The sequence below is a fragment of the Xiphophorus maculatus genome, chromosome 10 (assembly GCF_002775205.1).
Source record: "Xiphophorus maculatus strain JP 163 A chromosome 10, X_maculatus-5.0-male, whole genome shotgun sequence".
NCBI lineage: Eukaryota > Metazoa > Chordata > Actinopteri > Cyprinodontiformes > Poeciliidae > Xiphophorus > Xiphophorus maculatus.
Genome location: NC_036452.1, coordinates 20,286,513 through 20,308,417, shown reverse-complemented (window position 1 = coordinate 20,308,417; position 21,905 = coordinate 20,286,513). Strand labels below are relative to the sequence as shown.

The 21,905-nt window shown below is 40.6% G+C and overlaps 1 protein-coding gene across 14 annotated transcripts in view; it reads left to right on the top strand.

Moving 5' to 3' along the window:
• The window catches only part of cacna1g (calcium voltage-gated channel subunit alpha1 G), a 279,545-nt gene that overhangs the window by 235,128 nt on the left and 22,512 nt on the right, over positions 1-21,905 (top strand). For 9 of the 14 annotated variants that reach the window (XM_023341251.1, XM_023341250.1, XM_023341246.1 and 6 more), the window contains 4 exons: positions 453-503; positions 13,404-13,555; positions 17,134-17,243; positions 18,604-18,737. In XM_023341251.1, coding sequence (XP_023197019.1) covers positions 453-503; positions 13,404-13,555; positions 17,134-17,243; positions 18,604-18,737 — 447 coding nt within the window. The remainder of the gene's footprint in view (positions 1-452; positions 504-13,403; positions 13,556-17,133; positions 17,244-18,603; positions 18,738-21,905) is intronic. The other 5 variants (XM_023341248.1, XM_023341245.1, XM_023341247.1 and 2 more) reach the window with 3 other exon arrangements.

The window sequence follows — 21,905 nt, the reverse complement described above, 5'->3', positions numbered from 1 at the left end:
TCTACAGTTTGTTCCTTTTTGAATATCTTTGCCCGATTTTGAGATGAACGTTACGCCTCCCCTTATACAACCGTGGTGAAAGATGGTTTCTTAGCAGTGTATCAACGCAGAAAGCCAAGGTTACCTGCAGATGTCGATGAGTTACAGGGGTAACACGACAAGACGTTGGGTGTACAGTAGGTAGCTGAAAACGTAAACCTTGTGAAAGTTCTGGGAACAAATTGACAACCCCTGACAACATTGATCGGAAGAACTGGACTCAGAATCACTGGAAAGACCTAACACAGGCACATAAACCAGCTAAAATCTTTCATCGCTTCCTTCTAACCTTACTCCATCCCACTTTCCCTCTTTCTCTCTCTTTAACTCTCTCTCTCTCGTTCCGAACACTCAGTCCATCCTTCCTTCCTTGCTTTCGTCAGCCTCTGACTAACACGGTCTCATTCCTCTAGATTTATTGGTTCCGGGGGTGAGTTGGGCCCTCTCTGACGGCACACTGAAAGGTACAGAGTTTCCAGCATGTTGTATGTGTCCCTTTGAACACCCTACCCCCCCTGCTGCCACCGACCACGACCACCCACCATGGTGGCTAGGGTTCTAATTTCAGTGATCACGGGAGGTAGGGCCCCATCCTGCGTCGCCGCCCCCCTGCCTCTCTCCCATCAGCCTTCAATCCGCTGGACATACTGTTACCTGTTTTCTCTGTCGTGGCTTTGTCGTTCACAGCTGCTCCACTCTTGCCTGCGATCCATCCACTGTCCACAGCACCGCACCGCAGCTTCTCCACCGTAACGAACGAACGAACAAAGACCTTAGCCAATTTGATCCAGCCTAAGATGGACTGGGGTGAGACAGGGAGAGTTTGGTAATGATTGACCTCTTATATGTTAAATATGAACTGTGGTTTGAAAGATCTTCTTTTAGAAGATGCGTAGAAACAGTAACAATGATTTTGTACCGCACGGGAACTTATACACTCACAATTTGTGGTCAGGAAACATGGCCATGTTTGTTCTAAAGTAAGTGAATGCATTGTCAGTCATTGAGGGTTCTGGTGTATAGCTCCCTTATTTGAGCACCACTTGTCCCAGTATCAAAGCAAGTGTCTTATCAAATGTGCTCAACTTCAGAAATCGATACGTTACATTTCTGTGGCCAGTTGTGTTTCACCGATATCCGTTTTCCTTCTGAGATGAACTGGTTTTTAGAACAATGTTACTTCCAAATTAAATGTGTTGCAGTTGCATGAATGATTGGGATTTGCTTATTGTTTTATCAGGATGGCAACGATTGTCATCACTTGTCACCCAGCAACTACTTTTCAGAATTTCACACAACCCGTAATATGACACATTCATTACTAGAGGCTTCTACAGGCTAAACATTGACATCTCTCAAACATTTTGAAGTATCAAACAACTTTTTACTGTAATTTTCACTGCTGTATATGCACAGCAGCCATGTTGGATTTTAAGATTGAGGGAAAAAGTTGACTTTTAAGCAGAAAATTGGATGCAAAGGGAACCATTAGTACTAAGATACTCACAGTATCTTGCATTATCTTGTGAACTGGAGTGTGAACTGCACTCCAGTTAAATGGCCAGTTTGACTAAAAAAGAATGACATAACTATATGTATATTGGTTATTTATTATTTTTTAACTAGAATGGCTGGATGTAACTGAACACAATTCCTTTTTCATTCGACTTCATAATTACCCACCACTTTGTAGTTCTTCTCTTTAGCTACGTTTAGCTTAGCTCATCTAATCTTATCATCATTTAGCTCCATTTAGCATGACTTTGTATATCTTTAATTTATCTTACATAAACTTACCTTTAAACAATCTTAGCTCAGTTTATAAGGAAGCTAATTAGCATATATTAGCACTCCCATCTTCATATCTTGCTAACAAGCAGAAAGTAGCTAGCTAATTATATGTTTGAGCTTAATTTAGCCTAAAATATTTCAATCCAGTTTCCCTCTGGGCAAAATAATGTCTGAGTTTGGTTTATAAACTAAGATAATTACCTTATTATGTCCTTTAGTTCTTAACGTTTTGCTTCTAAGCTACCAGATTCTCTCCTTAATCATTAAGTGCTTCTACAGTATCAATGACGGGAGGCAGACTAGTCGATGTTTCCTATTTGACGGTCTGTAGAAGAACACAAAACATTTCTAAATTAAATGCTTAAATCTTATGGACAATAATTTTGATGAAGTCTCTAACTCACCGGTCACACTCTAATTTAATTCAACAAAACATTGAAAAAGCTATAAATTGTACATTGATAGCTGTGACAGTTTTATAAGTAACCTTGCAGCTGTTAAAGTAATTAAACCGGCTGCTCAGTAGCTACTGTATATACAGTATATGTAAATGAATTCATTATGATCACCTTGAGGTGGACTGACAAAGTTATTATCTGTGCTCTGGTTCTCATTTTTTCCCATGAGCAACGTTTTGCAACAGTCACTGGTTGGTCTTCCTCAGCACTACCAGAACACACACTTAGCAGCATCATCACAGTCCGTTTCTATAGCAATCCGCTCAAGGTGCTGCTATGATAGATGGAATCCGCAGACAAGTATCTCCAATAATAACAATCCTATCAATAGCTCAGCGTTATGAATGGTTTGCGGTAGCGTGCCGACGGCGTTGTGTCTATGAGAGCGCGAGTGTGTGTGTGTCTAAGCAGGCACACATTCTTGGAAAGGAAGTTTGACCGCTAGTTCAAACGCCTGCGTGTGTGTGTGCGTGTGTGCGTATGTGAGCATGTCAGAGAGCAGATGGCTGCAGAACAGGTCGTAAAATATGCAGGAGCAGCCAGCCTCATCCTCTGATCCTCGCTCCATCTCCGTCTAGATTTCTGTCTGAGAGGCAGACCGCCGCAGCCATCTGATTCTTAAACGCAACATTTAGCCTCAGGGGAGAGCTGCTTTGCTGGATTCTAACACTTTTTTTTGTTTTTTTTTTACCCACGTGTAATTATAAAAGTGACGACACACCAAACACAGCGCCCACGCAGCCTGTTACTTGCGAGGTTTGTGTTTGGGGTCTGGACTCGAACACAACCCCGTTGTGTGTGAGCTGTTACCCGCACTCCCAGAATAACGCTTCAGTGCGTGTGCGTGTGGAGGTGCACGTGTCCTGGCTGTGAACGCAGTGTGTTTTTTGGGTCTGGACTCTTATCTTTAGTTCGCACTGTGCTTGGAGCAGCAGTTTGTGGAGCACGGAAGGGAGGAGAAGAACAAAAGGAATGAGGATGGTGTAGGAAGTGCATTTATTTGGATTCATCTCAGAGAAACGAGGGACTACACAAACAGACATGGGAACTGTGACTAAAGAAGGCAGCAGTGACCCAGAGCAAACATTACCTAATCTCACTTTACGTCACACAAACGGTTAAGATGTCTAGAGCTAAAGGTGAAACTTAGCTGTCTGATTAGTTTGGCTAATGAATATTTGGTCACTTGGGGGCCATGCATAGAGCAGGAACATTGTATCCCCAGATGATCTGTAAATAGACTCGAGACAGTTCTCTTGTGGAAAAGTGACCTACCCGGTCTTGACACAGCAGAACACTGAGCTCCACACCACTGATGTCAGTGTAGATGCACAATTCAAATGGGAAGTGCATCAAAAGTGAAACACACACCTCAAAGATTTGATAGGAATCCCCTACATTTTCTCACATGTAGATATTTGTCTTTAAGTACAGACTGTGTTATAATATAGGAAACAGTGTGATAGCAACTTAAGTTCACCTCCATTTATCTTATCTAAGCTTGCATTAGCTTTGTTCTAACTTATGTTTCACCATCTTCCTAAAATAATGGCTTATGTCATGTTTTACCAAAATTGATTTTGGCAGCAAAAAAAACCCCACATCACCAGCTCTCTCTTTCCAAAAGATGTTTCAGAGGAAAAAAAGGCTTTTAGCAACAAATGACTGTCCATTATTTTTAAGCTGACAATTTGCTTATTTTAACTAGTGTAGCTTAATTTAGCATATGTTATCTTACCTTACTTTATATCCATTTGCCTTTGCTTATCTCGATGCTGATTTTTTAACTTTTTTTTTTTCACATTTAGACTTTCTTATAATCTTTTAAAGTGCAACTGAGTAATATTTCCTAAGCGCTGCTAGACCATTCGGTGTCTAGAACTTGACAATTTACAATTAGGTCAAAGTGCTATCCTTGATGAAAACGAAACACAACAACCAAGCAGAAAAGAAACACTGCATGATAGCACCGAAATAAAGAGAATAAATAATTGCAGTCCAGACTAGGATTAATCTATCTCCACTTATTATTAATCAAAGGCAAGTCTAAGCAATTATAATGCGCATCATTGGGTTGCTGCACCTCTGCAACAAGTTGGTCAATTGTTGGTTCCCCCTAGCACCACTAAAACACACACTCTGCAGTCCAAAATGTAAGCGTCAGTATGTGTGAAATGGCTCGACAGTCCACTAGAGGCTTCACTTCATCTATTAGCCTGCACACATAAGGAGAAAAACAAGACAGCCGATGCTCTAACTGGGTCAGAGCTAACAGAGATGAATCTCGCGGAAGTTTCTCATTGCCCCTCTTTCTTTCTTCTGTTCCTCTGTTGCCGCACTGTAATTAATAGATGTTCTTTGGGGAGAAGATGAATAAATGAGGAGGGTGAGTGGGTGCTGGTACAGAGGCAAGAAAACCTCAGATCAGCGTGGAGCACGGAGAGAGACGGTGACATACCTCAGCATGTTGCCTCTGAAATTAGCAGCCCAGGCATGTAAACAGTGGATGGCACGAGGTGTAGGTAGGAGCACTAAGTGGAGAGTTAAGTGTGACAGAACAAAGTAAAAGCTATCAGCAATTAAAAGCTGCGCAAGCACAACTGTTTTAGGTTTGTGTTAGTTGAAGTAGGTCAAGTTCTCCTTTCCCTTAAACAGACAAACTTCGTCTTCAGTTGTCGTGCTGCCATCATATCCCATCATGCGTATTTGTCAGTTGAACCTGATTTGCTTGTCAAACTGTCTACGAACGAGACCATCAACTGATGGCAAAATCCAAAGTAGCGTAATGACAGATTTAAAAAAAAAAATACTCAGCATTGTTCAAGGTTTTAAAGCAATTTGTGCTTTACAGCTGAATTATTTAGCTTGACATGTGTGGTTGGAAGAGACAATGCACTGACAACATCTTGAATTAGTGTTTCATTGTGAAACATGTCTCCATGAATATTTCAGTGGCTGTCTAAAGAAAAAAAACACCATAACAAAAGCAGCCTTATTGTGTAGGGTCGCTGTTATTGAACTGAATGCACTGTATTAAATTCACCACTGTCTCATGTTTTTAGTTGTCATTTGAAGATTAGTGGAAAAACTGAGAGAGTGATAGAAATGTCTCCACTGCTGTTATTTGTCGTCTTCAACCTTAGTTCATCAAGTGGGACACATACACAGCCTTGAGGTACACCGGCAATAATTTAATGAAATGATGTTCGTCTTGGAATGGTGTCCTAAAATTACTTTTATTTTCACAATTCCAATGTAAAGGTTTTCTTTACTGCCTTTTTAAAATTCACAAATTCTACTCTTTAACTTTGACACAATTACATATGATAACAAATTTTTTTTACCAGTGTTAGCTGAAAAGTGTTAATGAAAATGTTTTAGTTATTACTTTTACTCCCCGTTTGGTTTCTTTTTTTGGGGGGGGGAAGGTTTGATCAAGTATATGGACAGAGAGTTCTTCCAAAATTACATTTAAATATAGAAATAAATTGATGGCTTGATAAGGTAATTTATTTCCCCTCTACTGCACCCAAAAATCATCTTATTGGATTATACAGTGTAACATAGATTAGTATTTATAATTTTAGCAGTTTAAGGAATATCACTATTATGTAATATTTTTATTTTATTTCCCGTATTATTAGTCATATTATTAAAATTTTCACATTTTTTTAATAATCTGTATTTTTTTTTAATTAATTGTCACATTTTAGTTCTGTAAAAAAAAATCCACAATTTTTTTGTACCTTTTTTTTTTTTTTTAAATTACTGTGTTTTTTTTCAGTCATACATTGATTTAGAGTCAGCTTCTCTCCTGTTGCTCAACATAGAGACCCAAGAAGTGGATATGCTTATAACTTCAACAAATACGTTTTTGGTCTCTAGCTCTATAGTTTTTAACCTTTTTGGAAACCATTTCTGTGATTCCGTGAAGCTTTTGTACATCTTCTGGTGTGTTTGCTGCATCAGGAGAACCTTTTGTTGGGATTTAAGGGGAGGTAGCTGTAATCCCAGATTAAATAATGCTAAGTGAGCCCTGCTCTGTGTTCACAGACTTAATTTAGTGTGTCAGAAAGTTGCATTATGACATTCTCACCGTGTAACAACCTCTGCATAAAAGTGCAAAAGTCTCATGTCATCACAGTATTTACACAATTTAAAACAAAAATGTATAGCATGAGCTAATTTCTATTCGGACGCAACAGTACAGCTGATTTTTCAGTTAAAACTGATTTCACCATCCATGTATTTCGATATTAATGTATGAGCCTAAATATAATATAAACACTTGATAAATTTGGTAAGTCAAGTATCCTTCACAAATAATCTCATTCCCTTTAGCTGTTCTGATCCTCAGAGCATTGATGCTGAAACCTAATAGTTTTTGTTTAGAGATAAGTGTAGCAGCCCTTATTCATCCATCTGACCAGCAGTGTTCAGCAAGAGGTAGGAGAAGGCTTTCTATGGCATTTCATAAAGGTTTTTAGTCGTTTTCAGACTGTATACTTTTTAAAACCTTGGTATACCGGTAACCGTCCTACAGTATGTCTAGTAAGTCCTCTTGTAGAGCTGTAATAGATTATATATTTGTCTCTTTAGGAAATGTCTTCCTGGATGTAGAGTGATAGAGGTCAGACTGCGGGTAAAAATTAAAAGATCTAATAAAAATGGACTGAGGTAAAGTAAGAAAGGCACAGACACTCATTCTGCGGTTTACCAGCTTCCCATCGGTCTGTATCTTGTTGCGCTGTTTTTCTCGTTACTCCGCCCTGCCATCCACTCTATCCAATCACTTGCTTTCACTCATTTCAATGAGTCCATCCAGCTCAAGTATGACTCAGAAAGGTGTGTCAGTCTGCCATGTGGGGGTGTGTGTGTGGGTGTTCATGTGCGTTGAGACGTGCTGATGAGAAAGTGTGTTTTCACACCCTGTCATTTTGAACGATGTCACGTTTTTCTTGTTTCTTTACCTCTTTTCTTCCGGACTCCACAATTTGCTCTGCTCTCTTGTCTTTTGTTTCAGACCCTTTCTCCTCTCTCTTGGATTTTGTTTTTTAGTGAGACAGCAGAGCAATCTGGAAAATCGGTTAAATAATTGTTTGGGTTGTGTTTGTTTTTTGTTTGTTTTTTTGTTTTTGGCTTCCAGTAACTGTTTCCGTTGACAGTTGTCTTTTTCTTTTAGACTCAGTGTTTGCTGGATCTCAGAATTGGACATCGTTTCCTTGACAATGAAGGTCAAAGCACATTCCCTGGCAGACACTGAGTTTTGAGATTTGATATTGAGCCATTCGCTACAAAGGACGGGAGCATAAAAGCAGCCGTTGCATTAAACCAAAAGGGTGCCTTGCAATTACGGGAAATCATTGTTGTTTAGCTCTTTTTTTGTTTGGGTATCTAAGCATTCAGATGCATTGGTGCTGCTTTTATGTCCGTTGCCCTTCTCAAATCTTTTCATCCATTTCATTTGTCATCCAAGCTCTAAATATTACATTCCTGTCAATCCTTATCCTTCATTCATTTTCCGGATCCCCCATTAATCCACATTTCCTAATTCATGAAAATGTGATCGGACAACCAGACCCAACCAACGCCTTCAGCCACTTTTAGAGGCGCTCCATCTAAGCAGCAGCCATTTTACCCAATGAATCGGCCATTGGGATTGAGATTCATTGTAAGGTCCTCGTTTCGACCGAGTGGCCAACTCAACATCCTTTCCACTTCACAGCTTATTCTAGGCACCTTTTGCACAGTCACAACAGTAGCTCTGGTTCCAGACCCATTTCCAACATACTCAGTCCAAGCCAATGTGCTCTCACTCACACAAACACGGTACACTCATAGTGCTGTGGTGTGCTTACTCATCGGTCCAACAACCAATGAGGAGCCTTACTGTGTCTGTATTTCCCAAAAAAAAAGAAAAACGACCGCCTCGGAAATGTATGCTATTATGTTTTTGAGAGTGGCCATGTGCAAAAGCAACCCGCACGCCTAATCCTCGGCACCTCACAATTTCCCCCATGAAGGGAAGCATTGACGATAAAAGTGGGGGAATGTGTAGAGGAGTTGAGGCTGTTCGGGTTGTTTTTGGACAGGGGATGTTTCTCTGTTTCCTCTAACTGTTCTTCCTTGCTATTTGACAGACCTTTTAGCACATTACGAAAAAGGGGGTTTTAGATCTTGGTCGAAATGAGCAAATCTAAATTTGTAGATCGATGGAACAGGTCTGCTTGAAGTTCCGGTTGAACTACAGATGAGTCATCGTGAAATCTCATGACACAAGCTGGATGTTGTGACATGTCAATGGGACTGGCGTTCCCTTTTCCAGTTTTCAGCAGCCTGCACTAGCGATTCACTTTGTTGCTGGCGGTGCGGTGAGTTGTTGTAGGTACACAGTTTTATGAGTATTCTCCTATCAATCAAGTGGAATTGTTTCTTTTGCAGACAAAGGCATAGAAATAGCACTGGGGTAAGTAATATGATGTTGTAAATGTAGGGGAGTCAATAGGCTTGGTGTTGATGGACTTGATTTAGCAATGGCAATTACCCTTTGCAGCTAGCCATTCCTAAGATGTAGCATGTTGGATACTTAGGCATTGAGCTCTGCATTAGGTTCACTGAATTTGACCTCCGACACGTGCATTGACACTATGTTGGGTTCCATTGAATTACACAAAAAAAATTGGCAATTTCGAAAAAGGTTTTATGCTAGGATGAGGTGGTTTTTTGGCTGTATCGAAAACTGCAATAGAAACAGTTTTTTCACATTGTACAAATCATTTGATCAACAACCGACTGTTACTACTGGCAGGACAAAAAGGACGACAAGAAGTGGTTGGAGGATGATGGCGCGGTTTGTTTTTCAATGATTTATTGAGTGAACGAACGTAATCACGTGTGATCAGAAACAAAGATTATCGATGTCACACAGAGTTCGCAGTTGAGTCTACATTAAACTACATTAAAGTCACCAGAGACTTTTTAAAGAAGAACTAGTCTTTTTAACTAGACTAGTTAAATGTCTAGTTAAAGTGTTTGTTACCAATCACAAACCTAAACGCTGGCTTGGTGCAGACGCCACTAGAGTGACCATCTCTACCACTGGTTCAAATCAATAGTTGAATTACATTTTAGCTCCTGTACGTTTTTGCTGTACAGTTACCAAACACAGTTGGATCTAAAACTCCTTTCAATGGTTGTCCTGGATGGTCTGTCAAATATTCTTTGACTTTGTGTCAAATTTAAAAGTGAAAATACAGGGAGCTGGTGCAACGATCGCAGAGAGGTTAAACCTGACCTCTTTGTACGTTTGCACTTGTTACCCTTTGTTTCAGAAATATCCAACTTTTGAGAGAAGGCCACGTCAGTGAAGGAATTGAGCGAGTGAAGGGGCAAAAGTGGGAGCAGGAAGTCTTATTTTATTAATCTTCCTATAAACCTTCCGAATGTAATTTTAAAAAAAGAAGCACAGCCTTCTTTAGGGAGAGTGACTTTCTACTTGTGGAAGAGGACAGACCAGTGAAAGTGAGAGCTGTCAAGGTTTGGTTCTGAAACCTTGACCTCGCCTCTCTTTCTTCACTCACTCTCGAGACTAGTTAAGTTGTTGTCGGAAATAACCAAAACTTTCTTCTCCCACATCCCCCTGTTTCTTGTTCGGTCTCGCCCTCTCTGCTCTGTTCATAATACAGGGTCAGGACTGAAGGACTTCCCGTTTGCTTCACCACACAATTAGGATCAAAGACAACTATGACTTAATAAACACTTTTCCCTGCCGTATAGAGCCACGTAATTGGGGCAGTTGCAGGGTAAAACATAACTCCGTCTTGTGCAGCAGAGTTAGATTCATGAGAAGCGAACCAGTTGCATCTGTCTCTGTCTGCCTTAGCTCGCCTCGCACCTGCAGACAGTAAGTAGAGCAGAGTCAGAGTAATGCCCGCAGTTCAGGAGATGATGAAGAATCTTGTGAACACAAACTCCCAGTGAACGAGCCACGCTGTTGCATCCAGCAACAGTTCCACCCACCTGCTCAGATTTAAAGCCTCTCCCGCAGACGTTTCCAAGACGTCCTAAATCTCCTCGGTCTGCCCAGCGGCCATGTTGTGTCACGTCTAAAATTATAGGCCTGTTTATAGAGAGCATCTGACAAGATGAGAAAGTGTTGGTGTCGCGCTCAAATCAGGTTCGGAGGTGCTGAGGAGCAAAGCATATGACAAAGTATGTCAGCAAGCTGAGGTGCCTTTTATTTTAGGAGTCTGAGCACACCGGAGGCCATATTGTTTTCCCTGATTCTGGCACGCACATCTCCGCAGGTGTTCAGCGACGGGCAAACTCCACAGCCAGCCGCCCGGCGGTTCACCCCACATGACTGGTATTCAGGTGGATCTCCCCTGTCGTCAATATCGATAATTACCAGCAAGGGCAAAATTAGCTGTCAGCAGCCGTGACCCGAAAACCAGAATTTCAAATAATTAAGTTGACGGCACTCAGAGGAGGTAAAACTGCCCGATAAGGTCAACATCTCTCCATTATTTACTTTAAAAAAATCCTTGGAAATAAAACATCACAAGTTGATTCACAGTTATCTAATCTAATGTAATGTGTAAATGGTAACAGGAATCTTTCAGTTGTTTTACTTTCTCCATGTCAGTAACAATCAAAATCTTTTCCCCTGAACATTTAGATTGAAAGCTTTCAAACATTTGCTACGGTATGATCATTCCTCTTTAAATTATTTAATAGACAAAAAAGCTACTCTGCTCGTCTAATATTTTTCCCCTAAAGATTCTTCTTGAACAAGTCTTAACACCTTTTAGGCAAAATTGAGTTCTAAATTATTCATACCCCTGGCAGATTTAAAATTGCGTCCACTCAACCAAGAAGTCTGTCTCTGGCCCGAAAAGAGAACAAACAGTAAAGCAATGTAAAAGAAGTACCAGACATGGAAAAAATTTACTGTAAGAAATTATTTAGATCCTTTTCTGTAATCAATAGTGAAGTCTTTATTGGCATTATAGCAACCAAACTCCCGTCATTTTGACAATTTATCTTTGATTAGCTCAAAGTCTGCAAAGTTGCAAGAGCTTCTTGCCATCTTCCTAATCTTTAACTCTGTCCACAGATTCTCTATTAGACTGAAGTCAAGTCTCTGGTGCGGTCACTTAAAAATGCTAATATTACTTTCACTCAGAAGAAACATGTAGGTCAAATGAGAAAAAACAAACAAACTTTAACCCTAAATCTACATGGGTATGCAAAATGTTGGGCAAAGCTTGCTAACCTCCAAATAATTTAGTAGCCTACTGTAAATTTGGTGGCCTCTTATTTACTACTTACTGCTAGCTCACTAGGCTATTTTAAGCTTATTGCTTTAGTTTGCTATTCTACTGTTAGCCTGTTTGCTTTCTATTAGCAAGTATTAGTTTTGTAGCCTTTTAGCCCTTTAATTGTCTTTTAGGTAATTAAGTTATTGCTAGCTGTTTTTCTTGGCCATACAATTTATTTGTTTGGTTTCTAATAGCTTGTTAGCTTACTGTTAACTCATTAAAATATTGTTAGACTCTTAGGTTACTTTTAGTCTCTTAGCCTTTGTTTGTTTGCTAACTAATAGCTCCTTAGCTCAGTATTAATTGATCAAAATTCAAATTAGCTTGGTCATCTGCTATTATTTTGATAGTTTACTGGCTTGTTAGCCTGGAATTTGCTTTTTAAAATACTATTAGAATACCAGTTGCTTGTGTAGCCAACTTACTATTAGCTTGCTAGCATGCTATTAGATTACTAGTTTTTATTAGCTAACCGTTCAGGCTCAAAATAGGTCTGTTATTGACGCTTCATGACAAAAAACTAATTAAATAGGTAAACATGAATGTAGTTAACTTAGTTAACATTACATTATTGTATTTTTCTCCTCAGTATGTTTTTATTAGATCGGTACAACTTTTCAAAACAATGGTGTGAGAATCTTAATTTCTTTAGATAAAGCACTTAGTAACAGGTACAAAGAAAAACACCAACTATTCCTATGAGAAAATCTTTCCTGCCCCAGTTTTGTCCAAACTTAATAGGTGCGACTGTTTCTCACTAGAGAAAACTTCCTATTGAGAACATCAGATTTGGAGCGCAGGCTGGGAGGCCATGTTGGTTCTTTCTAAAAATCCTGCTAAGTAAGCCTTTCTGTCTCATTACCTGATCATTACTTGGACTCCACTAAGTCCAAGGAACTTAGTGGAGTTCCTTGGACTGGATGGGGAACCCTCTAGGTGTGCACCATGAACCACACACACATCCACACTCCTGGGAATCATCTCAGACCTACACAGCTGCTGCCACAGTATCTGGACAGACGGGCAGCACTCCAAAGATCCAAAGGACATCTGTCTTTTAATCAACTGGTTCGATTATATTCCATTCTTTAAATTCCCACACCGGCGTGATCTCTCCTTCACTGATGTTGGCAATACGGTGATGGATGACATAAGCTTCTTCTTTCTTCCTCATCCTCGCTCTAAACCCATCTATCCTTCCAGTCTGGACTGAAGGAATAGAGGAGAGACGGAGTGATGGATGAGTTTGGGAAACTACCTCCCTGCTCTATTAAGTTCTCCACCTGAGAGAGGTGGATGAGATAAGGAAAGACAGATCATGAACGGTTCCAGAGGGGGGAAAAAAAGGGAGACCTCCTGAATAAAGTTTCACTGAGCAGTTCATCTGTCATCGCATTCAAAGAAAGTTTCACTGTTGCTCAAAGGAGAGCAGCGTTCACTTCATCCGTCATAAATGCACAGGCCTTAACAGGAAGTCTCCCTTTGTCTCTGTCCGTTATCTGGTCTGTCTTTCTGCTTTACAGTCTCTCACTTCTCCTCGCACTCTGTTGTACTGTCAGTTCGAGTCAACCATTAAACGTTCACTAATCTCTCTCTTTTTTATTTGATTTTTTTCCAAGATGATTCATTGGCTTTTTTCCCCTCAGCACTTTAGGCCTACTGTACGCTGTCCCTGCCTATTACCTTCTGGCTCACTTTTTGACCACCGCCTTCCCTTCCTCCTCTTCCCACTACCCTCCTCCTCCTGATTACCCCTTGCCTTACTCCCCCCACCTGCCCCACCCACTTCCAACAGAAGCTCAGAGTAAGCCCTACTACTCAGATTACTCCCCCACTCGGCTGCTCATCCACAAGATGTGCACCAGCCACTACCTGGACCTCTTCATCACCATCGTCATAGGGCTCAACGTTATCACCATGTCCATGGAGCACTACGAGCAGCCACAGGTCAGGCAATAAACATCCCCTGTACATGTTGACACCAATGCTCACTTGACTTTGCACAAATCTTCAAACCTTGTCAAACTTGCCTTGAAACTCAAGATTTTATTTTAGAAGACCCAAAAAGTCTTCCATGTTTTTGCATCTGGGTCTTTTTTTACTCCTAAATTAAATTCTCTGCATCCAGTAGTCTTAGTAGCTAAAAACAGGGTAAATTTAAAGGAAATTAAAGCAAGACAACAATTTCATGCATACAATGGAAAGGCTTAGATGAAACCAAGTCAATATGTTATAACGGCCTAGCAAAGTCCGGACGAAATTCCAATTGAGAATTTGTGGCAAAACTTGAAATTAGATTAACAGACCCACTTAATCCTATCTGACAGAGCTTGAACTATTTTTTTTATAAACAGACAGTAGGTTTCACTGGATCTTATTGAGGGGTATCAGATAAAAGAGGTTCCAGTTTTCACATGTGTTGAAAATAATTGAAACGTATTGTTGCGACGAAATGTTCGAAGATGACGATTGCCTTTGCAACTCACTTCGACTGACATGCTTATCAGTTTCCATAGCGCTCCTAAACTATTATTGTTTTGGAATGTTTCCTTTTTGGGTTCAGTTTTCAAAAAAGATTTAATTGAGGGGGGCGGGGGGTAGGAGAGCGTTGCAATTTCCTGGAAAAAAAAGAAAAACCTTTGGAGAACTATAAAAGTTTAGTCGAAACAATAAAACGAGCATTACGGGCAAATCAATAAAAATGGAGAAAAACAATAAAAACTGCAAAAATATGACTGACTTTATGATCCAGTGATCTTTTAACAATGTGTGTTTTAAATATTCTCTTTAAATGCAAATGGCAATAAAATATTATCAGGCATTGCTAACGCTACAAGGAAAGCAACATTACCTACAGAATTGCCAAAGGAAAGGCCATAATACCTTCTCAGAACTATAAAAGCAAGGTCAAAACAAAAAGTTAAACCTTACTGCTTAACCAGTTGAAGACGTAAAACAATAAATAATATATAAAAAGTTATCAACTTTGATCAAAAGGTAAGTTTTTTTGAGAACCTACCTCAAAAAACTTTCTTGGGTTCAAGAAAGTCCAACATTCAAATGATCTGATCTTCTTTGTCACTTGACACTAAATCAGAGATGAATATTGCTGGAAAAATAATCACCCAATTTTCTGTAGACGGTGTTTGAAGTTACTTTTGAAGAACGTTTTGATCTCACTTTATGGCAGTGTTATTATTATTATTATTATTGTTGTTATTATTATTATTTATAGAAGCAACTCAATACATAAATATCAGCAGGACTCAAGATAAGCCTTAGACTAGCGCTCTACTTTCCTTCTTCAGACAAGTGATACTCTAGATATCAAGATAATTAGAAGGTGGCCTGATCAGAGCATATAACTTTGCACTAGTCTTCTAGTGTCCATTCTTGAACTTCCTGCAAAATTTCAGACTGCTCTGGATCTTTTTCTGGGACATAGTGGTCATATTTGCTGCCATCTTGCCTGAAAGCCTTTCTCTAAAAGTCTTCAGCTCACTGTGTGTACAGCAGCAATCAAACTCACCTACAGCCACTATAGAGAAAGGTCTACTGTGGCGCAAAATAAATCATCCAGCAGTTCAGGATCTTGGACATCCTGAAACATTCTTTACTGGAGCTTGACGTTCTCGATGATCCAAGAATGATGCAGGTCTTTCAGGTACAATATTGCCAGCAGCAATTTTGTCAGATGTGAGGTCAATTCAGTAGTCAATGCAGTGATGGCTGCACACTATTAATAACCTTAATAACATTTGATTCATTGCCCAACTACTGGGGCATTAAGTATAAAACAACTGACCCCCATCACCCAATGTGAATATATCTGAATGATTTTAAAAGAAGTGAAATAGAAGATTGTCATGTGAACTAGGAAATTTATGTTTGGTCAGTTATAACAATGATTCTTGGCAATACATCTTATACAACTGGTGTGAGAGTTGTCACAACTGGCACTGTCACAACATATTCTCTTCTTTGGAGTTGTCTATCTGATTAGGTAATGGAAGTTTGAACAAACAAGCTACATTAACAATTGATCCATCGATAAAAAGAAGCTTATCAATAGTGTGTGGGACAACACACTAGCCAAGACAGAGTGACATTTGTCCCTCATGATGGTCGGCTGCTTGGTCCCTCACTGCCATGGGATGGCATCACCATCTCCAACCAAAATATCTCACAAGTCAGTAAATGTGTCCGCCCAAACTGACCTCACAAGTATTCAGTAGGGTTGAGGTCATTCCAGAATGAAGGTGGTTCCATCTTTATTACCAGATTCTGGACGTAGTCTCGAATAAACCCTGCCCTGCACAGATGAGAAGGGAACATCTTGGAGGATCGATTTCTGTCCCCAAGATTATGGATTTGGAATTACCACTGGTTCTTCCCATGAGCGGTTCTACCCCAAACCATCAAACCGCATCCATCAAAACCCTATTGGTATTGACAGAGAGGATTTAGCAACCTCATGTTCGCTCCTCAGTAGCTCACTGCTTTTAAAAAGTGGCAATTATAAAATGGAAATAAACGGGCTTTCCAACAGCATAAAGATTGTGACACACAAGAGGCGACATTCATCTCCTGTGGAACTTGCGAGATGAGGTGACAATCGCTTCAGTCAAGCAACCGGTGAAGTTTGTGCATGTGGAATTTTGAGGTCATACATAATTTTTATATGTGGGCTTGTGATGTGACACAAGAAAGTTGGAAAATCTACAACATTTGTAGCTATGATTGCTACCATCGCTATTGTAGCTGTCATCGTTACTGCGTCCCATGTGTTGGGACGCAACACATAGGGAGTTTCTGACTGGGAGGCAGAAACTTTCACCTGTTGCTGTCCATCTCTCTTCAAGTTTATTGCCATAAACCATTGTTATGACAAAGAAAAAATTCAACCAAATGCCAATTTCTAAACTTTTATTGACTAAGTTTAGAATCCTGGTTGAAACACAATTGTGTTTCAACATTTTTCTCTAAAACATAAAAATGCTTTTAGAGAAGTTCAAGGAGGGGACGACAAATCTACTATAACATTTATGTGAAGCCTTTCTGTAAGGTGGTTGTACTCAATAATAAGCAGTAAACTTAAACCTGTAGCAAAGTTAGAGTAGACAGTGAGATAAAGAGATGTTTTACAAACTGGATCTTGCTGTTTGGGGATAATTTGCCACCCATGAGGGTTTAGTCAAATCCCCGCTGACCAGCAGTGCTCTCTTCGTCTCTCTGCAAAAGGTCAGTTTTTACATGCAGATGGAAATGGTGAATTCTCCCATAGGCAAAAAATGGACACTGATTTTTATGCCCTTTTCACTGAAACTGAGAGAGGACAACTTGAGTTATCTAATAATGGTAAGGTCTATTGTGGAGAAAAGTCTAGTTGACATATTATTTTAAAACATTTCTGCAATGTTTTTAGTACAGTATCATTGTGATTTTGTGAAACCCATTGCTCTGTTTAACTAAAAAATATAGTATGATATCTCCTTTATATTAACTTTTTCTGATGTCCTTTATAGGAGCTTGACAACGCGTTGAAGATCTGCAACTACATCTTCACCCTCATCTTTGTTTTGGAATCTGTCTTCAAGCTGGTGGCCTTTGGATTTCGGCGCTTCTTCAAGGACAAGTCAGTATTCCAACCATGGCCGCGCTTCCTAAGTGATGTTATTTTCAACCATCGATATCCGATTTGACGTGTACGTCTAATGAACTGCTTACAGGCGGTGCCGTTCTTTTAAGCGCTGACTCGTGTGGAAAACTTGAACCCGTGTTCAGGGAGCGTAAGCGAACTCTTTATAAGCTACATCGGTAAATGTGTGTGTGAATACAAAAGGCCTCGTTAAACGGCCATAAAGCACAACCGCTTCAGATGATATCATAGTTTTAAAATTCTTGGCTTCTTTTTGAAAACCACACAGTAACGCACCAGAACAGTCCCAACGCCACACATGCTCTCCAGCACACGTTAGCATAAATGTGCACCCAAAACCCACGCGCACCTCGTTTGTTTGAACCAGAGCTACAGCCACCCAGGAGTTCACGATGCCCACTGGCTTTGTCACAGTTAGAACCTTATCATGTTTGACTTTGGGAGAAGTTTAGCTAAACATCTCAACACTACAATTCTTTCTTATTCCTAAGGAAAATAACCCACAGCTGTAACTGAGAGTTGTGCAATTTTAAACCCATTTTTCATGTTGATTCTATTTTTTCCAGTGGTATTTTGATGGACTGAGTAGAAACACTGAAAATGCTGCTCAACTACCTGCATCTTTATTATCTACACAGTACTGGTCTTTCAGTGTGTGTGTTTTGGACCTTTCGACCTGAAAGTGGATAATTAAATATAGAGTCATTTTGTTACTGTCAACCTAAATCTATTTCAGAAGCAGTTTTAACATTTATTTTTATAGCATAAAGGATGAGGCCTCGAACTAAGCTAGACGTGTTTTTTACACAAATTTAAAATATTTCATTAGAGATGTAATTATGGAAAATGGTATGCTAATGCAGCATTGACTTAATGGTATTGTTCAATCACATGCCATGCTATGCAAATGTTCTGTCTGCCATGACAAAGACTTGCCTCTTTATTTGACAAAAATCAGCATGGGGCTTAAAGGTAACACTAGCAATTGTTTGAGCAGACCAGGCAAAAACAGTAAGAGAAACCTATTTGCTACAGTAAGTTGGCCAGATTTTTACTCCCTTTTCCTGGAAGTCAATTTGAAGGTTGAGTTTCCAGTCTCAAATTTGTGACTCCTTTCTGACTTCATTCCAACTCTCGAGTTGCCGCTTCAGTCCTGGAGGCGATGACTCAGAAAGAAGAAATGTGCAGTAGTTCTCCTGTACCTCTTTGCAGGGAGTCATATTTGTCAAAGGCTTTGGCGAAAAGAAGTGATGCACAGCAAGTCGGCAATGGTGACTGATGAGGGTGTGTGTTTGTGTGTGTGTGTGTGTGTGTGTGTGTGTGTGTGTGTGTGTAGGTGGAACCAGCTGGATCTCGCCATTGTTCTGCTGTCCATCATGGGCATCACTCTGGAGGAGATTGAGGTCAACGCTTCGCTGCCCATCAACCCAACCATTATCCGCATCATGAGAGTGCTGAGGATAGCAAGAGGTACGATTTCCCTCCCTCCCGGTTCTTTCCACCTCTTTCCTTGATGCTCTGCCAGATACGTCCGTGCAGCTGCTTCTTACACACCGCTTTGCCTTTTAAGGATCCTTGTAAAACAGACGCATCTCTGGGACTCCCCTATCTGTCATTTTTGCATGGCAGGTCCCAGCAGGGCTCGGGTTGAGGCCGAGCCAACCAGATGGCACAGGGAAACGCACTCAGCAGACAAACAAAGGACCAGCAAGGTCTTAATCTGCAATGAGCGTGGTTATGGTAGAGAGAGAGATAAAGACCGGCATAGGGAGGAATATAGGGAATGATGAATAACTTCTGACCTGAAGATCCATCACCGGGAGATGGGATGAAGCCTTAAAGAGGAGCAGTTGCTGTCAGAGCGAAAAAGATTGAGATGAAGTTAATGACGAGGGAAAAGGGATGGAGGGTAGGTAGAAGAAGCCGTGAAAGACAAACAGGAAAGGTGATTGGTAGAGGAGAAAACAAGCCAGGAAAATTCGAGAGTACCAATTAACTTAGGTCACATACTTGCACCTAGGTATTTCGAAAGTACAGTGTACTTTCATATACTGTATGAAAGTTAGTTACATTCCACGAGTAAGCAGGCATCAACTCTGTAAACAAAACCAAAACCACACTCCACCATCATCTCTGCAGTCTTATAACTTTGACAGGTTTACAGCTTTTGGATACAATTTGACTCCCTTCAGAATGTTTTTGTTACGGCTTTCTCTTCTATTGTCCCCCCCCAAAAAAGAGAACCTAATATGGAGTATAGCTAAATACATGAGATGAAAACTATAACGCCTCTGAAATGAGTCAGAAAACAGACAAACAGTAGATAAAGGTGGTTTCTGTTAAGAAACAATGTCTTAAAAGTTACTGTGTCACAGTTTAGTTTTCTACCCAAAATGCTGTCACACAAAACAGTTTAAAACTGATCAGGCTTCTTCAGTGCTTACATAACCTGAGCCGTCCTTAGTAATCGACTCCATCAAAACAGATTGAGGGGAAGCTAATGTATGGCTTCCTGTCTTGCTTCAAAATAAGAAACTACAGTGTTTGGAGCTTTAAACACCCACCGTTATCATAAACTTATATCTCCATCATCGCAAAACATGTAAAAAAATAGAAGCAGCACAAAATGTCTGGTCAAATTTTTCGTGCAGAATTCCAATCTGTTGGATTGCTGAGACTCTTTTTTTTTTTTTTACTTAGTAGGAGTTTCTAGTTTCTAGTATTTTTAATTTTTTTCTGCAAGGGGTCGTTTAAAACAAAACATTAGACGCAGTTTTTGATATTAGTCTTGTACCTTTGTATGTCTGCGGGTTTGATGTTAAAACGGGAAATGCACCAATTCCAAAGGGATGAGCCAGTTTGGATAGCAAAGAAAGATTTTTAAAACAACTTCTTGACCTCTTCTTTACTAGTACAGAATTGCTTCCTAATTCTTTATTGATTTGGCAGCTTCAAAAGAGCCAGTTGCCCAAAACCTGGACATGGAAAATTGAAGGACAAAAAAAAAATAGTGGCATGTCTAAAAACACAGGGAAGCAGTTTGCAAAAGTGATATTCTTACGAAAGAGGAGGGTAAAAAAAGAACCTCCTGAAAAGACCTCACACATGCATCATTCTTAAGTTGATTCAACTGTAATTCGCTAAAACCTCATTAGAAAAGGTCCCAAAGGGGGGAGGCTGCTTGTCCGGAAGCCATTCCGAAGAAAAGGACGCAGAAAGAAAAGGAGGATGTGAGTCAAATTACACAAGAACTGAGCCGAAGATAAGTTTTACAGAGTAATTATCACTGATTAGGACGTTACGATGCAGGATGCGGTAATTAAAGCAACGTGTACGAAGTTGGTCAGACGAGACGTGGAACATGGAGCGGCTACGGCCATCTGTAAAATACACTGCAGCCTTTGTCGTGTTTCGGTGGGGGGTCTGCATTAAGTTGGGTCGAGAGGTTTTCCCAAGCAGATAGAATTACAAATACACAAAAGTCCTGCCAGATTGTAAAACCACCGTACAAAACAGTTTCAAAAGCATCTGAGTGGCGACATGGGGAGGATCCAACAGGACGATGATGCCAAACAGACAACCAGAGAAATGAAACCATGTCTTGAAAAGGGAAAAAAAGCAATGGAAAACCAATTGTAAGAGAGGGTGGACTTAAACCTTACAGCGAGGAATCATCTTGGACAACAACGGAATGAAAGAAAATCAGTAACCAAAGAAAAGCGTTGCAGTGGACTCCTGTCTATTCGCAGCTCAGGATTTGTGGATTCACGTATTTTTCTGTGGATCATGACTGTAAAATATTCCTGGAAAACCTGCTGAGTCATAGGTTGTTGTTTTTTTTCTAAAATATTTGAAAGAAAATGCATCTTGGGAAACTGAGATACCTAGATGCTACTTGACACGCTATTGCAAAGCAGCCAATCCAGGTACACAATTCATTTTCCTTTGTACTGATTGGCTGTAACCCCAAAAGCAGGATTAAGGAAGACTGCAGATATTAACTTGTGTGGTTGTGTTAAGACGAGCTCCTCTGCGCATATTAATGTATATTTCCATCCATCCATCCATCCATCTTCTTCCGCTTATCCGAGGTCGGGTCGCGGGGGTAGCAGCTTCAGAAGGGAGGCCCAGACTTCCCTCTCCCCAGCCACTTCTTCTAGCTCCTCCGGGGGAATCCCGAGGCGTTCCCAGGCCAGCCGAGAGACATAGTCCCTCCAGCGTGTCCTGGGTCTTCCCCGGGGCCTCCTCCCGGTGGGACGTGCCCGGAACACCTCACCAGGGAGGCGTCCAGGAGGCATCCTGACCAGATGCCCGAGCCACCTCAACTGGCTCCTCTCGATGTGAAGGAGCAGCGGCTCTACTCTGAGTCCCTCCCGGATGACTGAGCTTCTCACCCTATCTCTAAGGGAGAGCCCAGCCACCCTACGGAGAAAACCCATTTCGGCCGCTTGTATCCACGATCTCGTTCTTTCGGTCATGACCCAAAGCTAATGACCATAGATGAGGGTGGGAACGTAGATCGACCGGTAAATCGAGAGCTTCGCTTTTTGGCTCAGCTCTCTCTTCACCACGACGGACCGGTACAGCGCCCGCTTGACAGCAGATGCTGCGCCAATCCGCCTGTCGATCTCCCGCTCC